Source organism: Balaenoptera borealis (assembly GCF_965194805.1).
Source record: "Balaenoptera borealis genome assembly, chromosome: 2".
NCBI lineage: Eukaryota > Metazoa > Chordata > Mammalia > Artiodactyla > Balaenopteridae > Balaenoptera > Balaenoptera borealis.
The window spans coordinates 45,825,784-45,838,073 of record NC_138867.1 but is presented as its reverse complement, the minus strand read 5'-3'; the positions used below and the strand labels follow the sequence as shown (position 1 = coordinate 45,838,073).

Here is a 12,290-nt window from a genome sequence, read left to right as displayed (position 1 = left end):
AAGAAATAAATGAAAAAGAAACAAAGAAAATAATAGCAAAGATCAATAAAATTAAAAGCTGGTTCTTTGAGAAGACAAACAAAATTGATAAACCATTAGCCAGACTCATTAAGAAAAAGAGGAAGAGGACTCAAATCAATAAAATTAGAAATGAAAAAGAAGTTACAACAGACGCTGCAGAAATACAAAGCATCCTAAGAGACTACTACAAGCAACTCCATGCCAATAAAATGGACAACCTGGAAGAAATGGACAAATTCTTAGAAAGGTATAACCTTCCAAGTACTGAACCAGGAAGAAATAGAAAATATGAACAGACCAATCACAAGTAATGAAATTGAAACTGTGATTAAAAATCTTCCAACAAACAAAAGTCCAGGACCAGATGACTTCACAGGTGAGTTCTACCAAACATTTAGAGAAGAGCTAACACCCATCCTTCTCAAACTCTTCCAAAAAATTGCGGGGGAAGGAACACTCCCAAACTCATTCTATGAGACCACCATCACCCTGATACCAAAACCAGACAAAGATACTATAAAAAAAGAAAATTACAGACCAATATCACTGATGAATATAGATGCAAAAATCCTCAACAAAATACTAGCAAACAGAATCCAACAACACATTTAAAGGATCATACACCATGATCAAGTGGGATTTATCCCAGGGATGCAAGGATTCTTCAATATACACAAATCAATCAATGTGATACACCATTAACAAATTGAAGAATAAAAACCATATGATCATCTCAATAGATGGAGAAAAAGCTTTTGACAAAGTTCAACGCCAATATATGAAAAAAAAACTCTCCAGAAAGTGGGCATAGAGGAAACCTACCTCAATATAATAAAGGCCATATATGACAAACCCACAGCAAACATCATTCTCAATCGTGAAAAACTGAAAGCATTTCCTCTAAGATCAGGAACAAGACAAGAATGTCCACTCTCACCACTATTATTCAACATAGTTTTGAAAGTCCTAGTTGTGGCAATCAGAGAAGAAAAAGAAATAAAAGGAATACAAATTGGAAAAGAAGTAAAGCTGTCACTGTTTGCAGATGACATGACGCTATACATAGAGAATCCTAAAGATGCCACCAGAAAACTACTAGAGCTAATCAATGAATTTGGTGAAGTTGCAGGATACAAAATTAATGCACAGAAATCTCTTGCATTCCTATACACTAATGAGGAAAAATCTGAAACAGAAATTAAGGAAATACTCCCATCTACCACTGCAACAAAAAGAATAAAATACCTAGGAATAAACCTACCTAGGGAGACAAAAGGCCTGTATGCAGAAAACTGTAAGACACTGTTGAAAGAAATTAAAGATGATACAAACACATGGAGAGATATACCATGTTCTTCAATTGGAAGAATCAATATTGTGAGAAAGACTATACTACCCAAAGCAATCTACAGATTCAATGCAATCCCTATCAAATTACCAATGGCATTTTTTACAGAACTAGAACAAAAAATCTTAAAATTTGTATGGAGACACAAAAGACCCCGAATAGCCAAAGCAGTCTTGAGGGGAAAAAAAATGGAGCTGGAAGAATCAGATTCCCTGACTTCAGACTATACTACAAAGCTACAGTAATCAAGAAAATATGGTACTGGCACAAAAACAGAAACATAGATCAATGGAACAGGATAGAAAGCCCAGAGATAAACCCACACACCTGTGGTCAACTAATCTATGAGAAAGGAGGCAAGGATATACAATGGAGAAAAGACAGTCTCTTCAATAAGTGGTGCTGGGAAAACTGGACAGCTACATGTAAAAGAATGAAATTAGAACACTCCTTAACACCATACACAAAAATAAACTCAAAATGGATTAGACACGTAAATGTAAGACTGGACACTACAAAACTCTTAGAGGAAAACATAGGAAGAACACTCTTTGACATAAATCACAGCAAGATCTTTTTTGATCCACCTCCTAGAGTAATGGAAATAAAAACAAAAATAAACAAATGGGACCTACTGAAACTTAAAAGCTTTTGCAAAGCAAAGGAAACTACAAACAAGACGAAAGACGACCCTGAGAATGGGAGAAAATATTTGCAAACGAATCAACGGACAAAGGATTAATCTCCAAAATACATAAACAGCTCACGCAGCTCAATATTAAAAAAACAAACAACCCAATCAAAAAATGGGCAGAAGACCTAAATAGACATTTCTCCAAAGAAGACATACAGATGGCCAAGAAGCACATGAAAAGCTGCTCAACATCACTAATTATTAGAGAAATGCAAATCAAAACTACAATGAGGTATCACCTCACACCAGTTAGAATGGGCATCATCAGAAAATCTACAAACAACAAATGCTGGAGAGGGTGTGGAGAAAAGGGAACCCTCTTGCACTGTTGGTGGGAATGTAAATTGATACAGCCACTATGGAGAACAGTATGGAGGTTCCTTAAAAAACTAAAAATAGATTTACCATATGATCCAGCAATCCCACTACTGGGCATATACCCAGAGAAAACCATTAATTCAAAAAGACACATGCACCCCAATGTCCATTGCAGCACTAGTTACAATAGCCAGGTCATGGAAGCAACGTAAATGCCCATCAACAGACAAATGGATAAAGAAGATGTGGTACATGTATACAATGGAATATTACTCAGCCATAAAAAGGAACAAAATTGGGTCATTTGCAGAGACGTGGATGAATCTAGAGACTGTCATACAGAGTGAAGTAAGTCAGATAGAGAAAAACAAATATCATATATTATCGTATATATGTGGAACCTAGAAAAATGGTACAGATGAACCAGTTTGCAGGGCAGAAATTGAGACACAGATGTAGAGAACAAATGTATGGACACCAAGGGGGGAAAGTGGTGGGGGGGGCGGGGTTGTGGTGGTGGTGGGATGAATTGGGAGATTGGGATTGACATGAGTACACTAATATGTATAAAATAGATAACTAATAAGAACATGCTGTATAAAAAAATAAAATAATAATAAATAAATAAAGCAGTGGTCCTCAACTGGGGGCAGTTTTGACCCTCAGGGGACACTCAGCAATGCCTGGAGACACTGTTGGTTGTCATGACCTAGGGGAGGACAGGGTGGCCATTGGTATCTAGTGGGTGTAGACCAGGGATGCTACTAAACATCCTATGGTGCATAAGACAGCACCCCTGCCCCCAACAAATAATTATGTCTCAATGTCAGTAAGTGCTGAGGTTGAGAAACCCTGTTCTAAAGATATATATACTCATAATGGAGAAAGTCAAATTTTATCCTACAAAATTACAAACAGAACAGCCTCCTTGTCATTCCATCTCACTCACGAAAGACAACTTCTAACAGTTTAAACTAGAAAAACTACTCAGTAATCTATGTCATGGAATCCTCTTTTGTGAAAAGGTTTCTGAATTTCCATACAACGTTCATTAAAAATCAGTTCTTTTTTTTTTATATTTATTTACTTTATTTATATTTTTGGCTGTGTCAGGTCTTAGTTGCGGCACGCGGGATCTTTCATTGAGGCACGTGGGATCTTTCGTTGCAGCGCTTGGGCTTCTCTCTAGTTGTGGCGTGTGGGTTTTCTCTCTCTAGCTGTGGTTCACGGGCTCCAGAGTGTGTCAGCTCTGTAGTTTGCAGCACATGGGCTCTCTTGTTGAGGCGTGTGAGCTCAGTAGTTGTGGCATGCAGGCTTAGTTGTCCCACAGCACATGGGATCGTAGTTCCCTGACCAGGGATCAAACCTGCATCCCCTGCACTGCAAGGCAGATTCTTTACCACTGGACCACCAGGGAAGTCCCCAAAATCAGTTCTTCTTAATGTCTACTAATATCAAATTAAAAAAAAAAAATCAAAGTAACTCTGGTTACTTTGCTATCCCATAAAGAATCTTTAATTTGGTCATGTATAATGTAAGGCAAAAGTGAAGGTATGACTAGCAAGCTATTGCTTTTTTTTTGGCTGCGTTGGGTCTTCATTGCTGCGCGTGGGCTTTCTCTAGTTGCGGCGAGCAGGGGCTTCGTTGCAGTGGCTTCTCTTGTTGCAGAGCATGGGCTCTAGACACTCAGGCTCAGTAGTTGTGGCATGTAGGCTCAGCAGTTGTGGCTTGCGGGCTTAGCTGTTCTGCGGCATGTGGGATCTTCCCAGACCAGGGATCGAACCCGTGTCCCCTGCATTGGTAGGCGATTCTTAACCACTGCGCCATGAGGGAAGTCCTGCTATTGCTACTTTAGAGTAGAGAAAAGTAAACAGCATATAAGAAAAGTTGACCGGATTAAAACGAGTAAAATCCAAGTGAAGAGATTAAAGGGAAGATTGCAATTTCCTGGGATTATGGAATAAAAAAAATTTTTGGATTTTCCAAAATTAAATTAGGTAAAGTAGTTTTACTGAATCTTAAAAATGATATCTGCAAACTGTCAAAAAAAAAAAAACCCAAGAAACCCATAACGCTATAGTTATAGAATAAAGCTACTTACTAAAGCAGCAACGTACACTTTGTAGACAGGGTCAGCACAGACCATTGACAAAACGTTGCAGCATGCCTCCACCACATCTCCTGAGACACTGGTCTGGGAAGACCCACTGGCAGCTCCAGCACTCGGGCTGCTCACGCCGTTGCTCCCGGAATTTCCAGTGCTCTCCCCATTTGCCAACAGCAGAGCCCCGCTAACATCGTGGGAAAGACGTCTGAGAGCCATCTCTCTTACATTCCAGTTTCTAGAAAATAAGCAGCCAACGAGTTCCATTCCAAATACCTATAATCAAACAAACAAAATGAATTCAATGTGAAGAAAAACTGAAGTGTTTTGAATTAAGTATGATTTTTGGTTACTAAAGGAAAACTGGACATTTCTTGACATACTCAAGTTTAACTGGTAATTAGCAAAAGTCCTTAACATTTATTAGCTCAAGTAAAACTAAGAGTGAACACCATTAAGTAATTAGATGGATATATATGCATTTCTGTACTCCGGCGCTTACCACAAAACAAAATAAACATATCTGTGAAGAACCTCAAATTTGTATTTGCGTTAAGGTAGTTTACAGAGAAAAAACTGAAGATTAAAAAAAGCCAGATCAAGAAAGGCACTGGGGCAGGTGTTCAAGAGATAAGAGTATTTCTCCTACCAATGACAGTAGTAAGTCAAAGGCTCTTATTCGGTTAACTAGAAAAAATATAATGAATGGAGTGGAAAAATCAAGACTAAACAAAAACACTGTGTTCAGATCAGCAAAGGCTAATGAAAGACTTATAGTTAAAGTGCATGTCATTATAGTCATCATTATCACATCTGCAAAGCCAGAGAATCCCTAAAGAAAAGAAAGGGTGCATGGTCTTGACATTATGGACCAGTTAGCTAAAAGTAAACTTAATATCTAAGACAATGTTTCATTTGAAAAAGTTCTAAATATTAGGGATGAATAAACACATTTTTGGGGAAAATAAATCATGACTTTTTTATGTGTTCTGTTTTAAAGTGATAGTAAAGGAGAATAAATCAATTAGAGTATAGTGAATTTGTTGTATGCCTGGCACTGTTAAACAGCATACCAATAAGTCTTAATTATGTCTTATATGATATTCCTAATTAAAAAAACTAGGAATATATAGCCTAGGCCAACCTAAAGCTTAAGCAAAACAAACCTGAACCACTGCCTTGAAAAAATGGCATCCAATAGCTCAGTATCAAATTGAGAGTTTTCTTGAGGACTCATGAAGGGGCAGGTGAGGGCCTATGTTAAATACCATTAATGAACTAGATAAAATAAATAATATATTTATTAAGTTTGTAAATTTTATTAGATTCCTATTAGGCTGTTAACATGCTAAGAAAAGAGAATTCAAAAGCTGCAGGACTATAATGGTCACAAAAGAAAAAGGAGATAAATCCTTCTGATGTAATAAGCTTAATGAGTTACTGTGTCTGTTAACGAATTTAATAGAATTTACCAGATTATCAAAAACATTTTACTTCACTATAATCTACTGGAGATGTTGTCTGGTTTTGGATTCTACATTTTAAAAAATAATGGACTAAGCAGATAACAACAAAGAAAATCATTAGAATCCAACCAACCAACCGAAATTCCGATTTACTAAGGATGAAAAAGTATTTAAGCAGAAGAGAAAGTAAAGGAATGGAAACTGTCCTTACAAATAAAAATGACTAATACAAGGTAAATACCACATTCTTTTCTTATTCATCCCCTCAGCAATTATTGAGTACCTAACATATGCCATGAGAATATGAATAGGAGAAACTGAGTTTAAATGGCAACAAATAAGAAAAATGACAAATTCTTGGCAGGATTAAACATTGGAGAAACTTAGCATTAAATGGTTCTAGTGTCTATCCTTGAATAACCTTTTATGTCTGTTAGTTTAGAAAGATGTTTCTAGAGATGGGAGGTGAGATTACAAAGAAATTTTGAAGTTTAAGCTCTATAATAAGTGGCAGAGTATTAATAACATCAAAGGTAAAATTAAAATTTTCAATGGAATACGAGTCATGATGGAGGCAAGCAAAAGTACTTTCTTAAATTATAAACAACTGGGGAGACAACTACATTAATTAGTCTATAAATGTTCCTTTGGGAAATGAAGAACAAGAACTACTTACCTGAATCCATGGCTCAGCTAAATCTTTATAAGCAGGGGGGATCTGCTGAGTTCCATAATGAGTAAGATTATAATTGCTCTCTTGGTCCCTTCGTTGTGATCCGGCCAAGGGATGCTGCTGCGTGGTCTGGTGCTGGGCGGCTCGCGGGGAAGGAGGGGAATCCACAGGGCTTGGCAACTCGTGGCTAAATGAAAAAGTGACGAAGCTTGCTAAAGTAACGAGCAGATTTAAACAACACTTCAGGAGCCTTTTTATTCTTTATTAAACATACCCAAATCATTAGGTCATAATTGTTACCTGTAGAAATCATGGGATCTCCACTTAGACCTACAAAGGGGACATATTAAAGGTTCTCTATTTCTTCTACATTCTTCTGCCCCTGAAAAATTATGGAAAAAATACTTAGAAAAGTATAAATGTTTAACATTAAGCATTTATGTAATAATTGTTCATAATAGCTAGTATGGGATTTATATGGAAGGAACCTCAAAACATTATATGTTTACCTAAACGCAGGCAAACACGGAAGGTTAAATTATTCTGATGCTTTTAATTGTTGCAAATGCTATTTAATTAAACATGCTATATATATAACATGCACTTTGTTTACTGTTTTTCAAAACATTCTGCCCACTTGATAACCTGGTAATGTTATTCCAAAACTTGCTTTGGTGTTACCCTCTCTGGAAGGCCTGACCAGACCTTCTTCCACCTCCTTCCCTCCATGTGCACCTTCCAGATCAGAACTGTTTCTAATTCTGTGCACGCCTTCCATTACCACGTGTCACACTTTATAACATTTCTTTGCTCATCCCTAAGAGATCCTAAACTCCTGCTTGTTGAAAACTTCTTACAGGGCCTAGGTATACTTCTTTTCTTCTCTCACCAGTCTCGCTGAAGGCCACGTTAAAATCCTAAATGATATAGTTAGCTGATAAGAGTAATAACCACGTTGAGTAAACACAGAAAAAGAGCCACATACAAATTGACATGCAGTGGTGGTGCAGCTTGTTCCTGCAGCCATCTTCACACACTGTAAGACTTTCTTCATCAAGCATGCCCAACAAGCAAATAGGACACATCTGTTCCTCTTCATCTTTTATACTATAAAGAAGGGGAAACAAAAGCATTAACCACAAAAGAATGTAACAGAATTAAAGCCATATGCTAAAAACAATTGTGGCTTCTTTAGACTATGAAAAAATTAATTAGAAATTCTTGTTTAGGAGCGTGTTGTATATGAACTATTTGAGAAATATTTCTCTTATTAATATACAGTAATTTTGAATCAGACTCATACCACCATGTTATTTATAGGTTGTGGATATGGTTTAACCTTTCCTTGCTATGAATATAATTCAACCTATGAACTGCAATCTTAGAGAGAGATGTATCCCCAAAATTCTGTTATTGTACCTTTTGAATAAACAAACTGCTATAAGATTTGACTATGTACAAACATACTACATGCCAACAGTTTCAAGATTTCAAGTATTAGAAGGACTGTAGAGCTCATCTATTCCACATCCTTAAGTATGAAGACACATCTCAGACAATTTTGGTGCGTGTGTAGTCCAACTTTCCTAGAAACGAGTATGTCACATTTTTAATGCACACAACCTTTCAACTAGACTTCTAGGAAATAAAGAGACAAATAATAAAGATGTATGTGTGAGAATGTTCACTGCAGAACTATTTAGCATAAGGAAAAAAATCAACCAAAGGAACATCAAAAGAAGGTTAAAAAAATGGTACACCCAGACACTATGAAGCCTTTGAAAAGGATCAGAGATCCATAAATGATGACAAAGAAAAATATCCATAATATACCATATGGTGAAAAAAAGCAGATAACATGACAGAATTCAAACTTGTATAGAATGGTTCCATTTATGGCAAAATTGTAACTTTATTATGTGTATCTGAATTATATTGTATATATTTGACTATTCCTATTATATACAAAGTGAATATAAAATCAGTAAGAAAAATATTAACAACTCAACAGTGAAACGAGCAAAGAAGATAAAAAGGCAGTTGAAATAAAAAAGACCAATAGCCAATAAATGTGAAAAGAGAAGTACAAAATACATGTTAAATTAATAAAGCTCTATCTTATTTTATTTGTCTTTGTGGGGGGAATGGGATAATCTGATTGACAAAAATTAAGTAGGTTGATAATGGCATAGGAAGACAGGCTCTCATATACACTACTGGTGGGAGTAATAAAACCCTGAAATTTTTAGAAAGGAATTTGCTAGTATTTCTTAAAATACTAAATGTATATATCCATGACCTAAAAAAACCTATTTTCTAGAATTCTATCCTTCAGAAATATTTTATGTAAACAAAAAAATATAAAATTTATTGCATTTAATAGGCCAACAAAAAATTAGAGGCGTACTAAATGTCCATTAATTATGGCAAGGGCAAAATATATTGTGTCATATCCATACAATCTTATATAGCTGAAGTAGTGTGTATTTTTTGTATTGAGGAAAATGTTCTTGATATATAAAGTAAAAATTGTTTTTAAATTTAAAAAGCAAGTTGCAGATCAAAATATATGTCATGACTATATTGCTTAACAGTAGGAAAGATGAGAGAAGTATTGGGGGGTGTGTGTGTCTGCATACCCATAGAATGCAGAGAAGAGTTTTATATTCCTTGCTTTATATAATTTTAAAAGATGTATTAAAAACTGTTAACAGTAGTCATTTTGTGTGCAGCCCAGACTGGAGGCGGTGGGGGGGGGGGTGGGTTTTGTTTCTATTTTACAAATTTTTGTTTGAACCTTCATGATGTGATGAATAGCTTTTAAAATCAGTAACAATATTTCCATTACAACATAAAGACAAGATTCTGGGGTATTCTGGGGTATTATAAGTAAGCTGCCCAAGATCACAGAACAGTTCGTGGCAAATCTATCATTTGGCTTTAATTTGAGGAGAATATCCCATAACCTACTTATCCCTACAAATTCGTGTTTCTACGAAGCTCAGGCTTTCCCCTGGGCTCAATATTACACTTCTACTATCTTAAGCTATAATTCCTGAAAAACAGGTCTGAGTGACTGACAGCAAATAACAGTTCCCCAAAAACTTCCCTGAAAGCTGAACAAATATGTCATCAATGTCACGATGTGTGATTCCTGAGCTGAAGCACACTTACTAGTCTCTCTCCCTCCCAGTTATCTATCCTGTCTCTCTCTGTCTTTTCATAATTATGGAGCTATGAGGAGGGGGGGAAAGCTATTAAAATATGCATGTATTAATGACAAAAATTAACGAAAACACTGCAGAAATTATTTACACAACAATCTATAATAAAAATACTAATGGCAAAGATGACACAAGATCAAATAATTTTTCAAATAATTACACCAAAATTAGCTTATTCAAAAGACTTAAATACAGGAAAAATAAAGTTCCACAATTTAGTCAAATTGCAAGTGCAACTTATTTCTTAAAATGCTTTTCTGACTTAAAAATATTCCATTCTGGGGTATTTTCTGCCTTTTTTCCTTCCAAGTACATATTTTGTAAACATTATTCAGATCATTTATCTATATACATATACAATTTCATGTTCTTAAGAGATTTATCGTAAAAATTCTTCTTCTTAAACTCTTCAAGTGGTGGCATAATTTTTCATTGATTAGACAGATCCTAACTTCTTAAGCACCCACTTATTGCTGGACATTTGAGTTGTTTCCACATTTTAAGAAACCGTCAGAAACATCTTTGTGCCCTCTTTTTTGACATTTCAGATTTTCTTTCTAGCAGTTTCTTCAGAAGTAAAATCACTTGAGTAGAGAGCAGGGATTAGCGAACTAAAGGGGGATCAAATGAGTCAAGCTTCTGTAAATAAAGTTTTATTGGAACACAGCCACACCAATTCATTCACATATTGTCTACGGCTACTTCAGCTACAAGGGCAGAGCTGAATAGTTGTGACAGAGACCCAATGACCCTCAAAGCCCAAAGTATTTAAAGTATAAAAATGTCACCTGTCATAACACCACCCATTAATAACCATTAAATTTTTTTATTCATTTCAGTATTTATGCACCTACAATACCTTTTATATATAAAAAATGGGTTCATGCATGACAGTATTATAATCTGGATTTTATTTCATGCCACTCAGTATTCTTCAAAAGCATAATTCTAATGGCTGCATGAAATATTCATAATATGGGTATATTTTAACCATTCATTTGCTGGATATTTAAGTTGTTCCCAATTTTTCACCATAGTACTGTGAGAAACAGCCATATATGTTAAGTCTTGTACATTTCTCAAATTAAAATTTTTTTCTTAAAAAAAAATACATTTACTGGATCAATGACTATAAACATTTTAAAAAGTCACATTATTTTTTTCCAGAAAGGCTATACCACTTTACATACAGTAAAGCATCTTATAAGAACTGAATTGTCACATTACAAAGGATCTACTAATTCTGTAAATAAATCTGATATATATATATATGTATTTTTTTAAAATGAGCATTTCCTTAGTTATTAGGTTGCCTGAACAGTTTTCATATGTTTGTCAGCACCTTGAAAGTCTTCTTTTGTGAAAATTCTCTTCATGTCCTTTGCCCATTTATGTACTGGACCACAGGTTTCTGTTGGCAGCTTTTATTTTGTTGGTAAGGTTTTGTTAATTATTTTTATATGCATATTCAATCTGTCCCAATTCTGTTTTTCACTGTTTCTTATATACCATTTAAAATTAATATACTGCAATAAGCTCTCCAGATAAATTTTCTTTTTATTAATTTTAGTCTTAAAATATTTTAGACATAAAAATTTGTGATTACATGAAACAACCTACTTACTACACAGTATAATCTTAGGAAGATTACAACTTCTTTGGTTTCCCCCCTTGGATACAAAAAATTCAAATGAATCAATAAAACCCCCAAATTATGGCCAGCCCATATTTAAAGGGTACTTTTTTTCATCTTAGAGAGAGACACTGTCTATTTTAACTTCGGCCACCTGGTTTTAAGCAGTTATTATTTTTATCCAAAATAAAAAGCTACAGGAATATCAATCAAAAGGAGAAAGGCTCTAGAAGTTTGGTTAAGGAAGCTTGAGAAGTAAAGCTAATTTTTTCATTTATTTAGAAGAGATAACAGGTAAGAGAAAGAGCCCTGAACTAGAAATCAGGATACTCAGGTTCCAGTTCTGCCTTTGTTCAAATGACCTCTTCTGGCTTTATTTATCACTGAATCATGTAAAAACTGGAAAATCTCTAATGTCCAAAAAAACTCATAAAACTCTCATTCTAAAATCAATTCATTTAATAAAAAATAATAAAATTCAAACATTTACTTTTTCCATAGATGAAAAAACTTCTCTCTCAATTCTTTACCTCATCATGCCCTTGTCCTGATATCATCACTTTCTATTCCTCATGAATTCTGAAGTAGTTACAATACTTAAAAGATTGATGGGATGAGAATGAGACATAAAAGCACTCAGACCAGTGCTTCTCAGACTGAGGTTCCTGGGAACACATAGGGGGTGCCCTCCTAAGAGAAGCAGCACTCCTTTCTGGAGTAATTTTTAAGAACCTCATTTTTTCATTAAAGCAATAAAGAAATCTTGGAAAAGAAAGAAAACTGACATGACTTTTTATGATAATACTCTT

General features: G+C 35.1%; 1 protein-coding gene and 1 long non-coding RNA gene across 9 annotated transcripts in view; one reads left to right on the top strand and one right to left on the bottom strand.

Moving 5' to 3' along the window:
* The window catches only part of MAP3K1 (mitogen-activated protein kinase kinase kinase 1), a 79,222-nt gene that overhangs the window by 17,954 nt on the left and 48,978 nt on the right, over nucleotides 1–12,290 (bottom strand). For all 6 annotated transcript variants that reach the window (XR_014241836.1, XM_082382162.1, XM_082382163.1 and 3 more), the window contains 4 exons: nucleotides 7,610–7,731; nucleotides 6,925–7,006; nucleotides 6,628–6,811; nucleotides 4,483–4,761 (listed from right to left, as the gene is read on the bottom strand). Coding sequence is in view for 5 of the 6 variants with exons in the window: in XM_082382162.1 (XP_082238288.1) it covers nucleotides 4,483–4,761; nucleotides 6,628–6,811; nucleotides 6,925–7,006; nucleotides 7,610–7,731 (667 nt within the window). In the remaining variant the exon portion in view is untranslated. The remainder of the gene's footprint in view (nucleotides 1–4,482; nucleotides 4,762–6,627; nucleotides 6,812–6,924; nucleotides 7,007–7,609; nucleotides 7,732–12,290) is intronic.
* Nucleotides 1–12,290, top strand: part of LOC309624411 — a 76,675-nt gene that overhangs the window by 37,110 nt on the left and 27,275 nt on the right. The gene's annotated exons all lie outside the window — the stretch shown is intronic.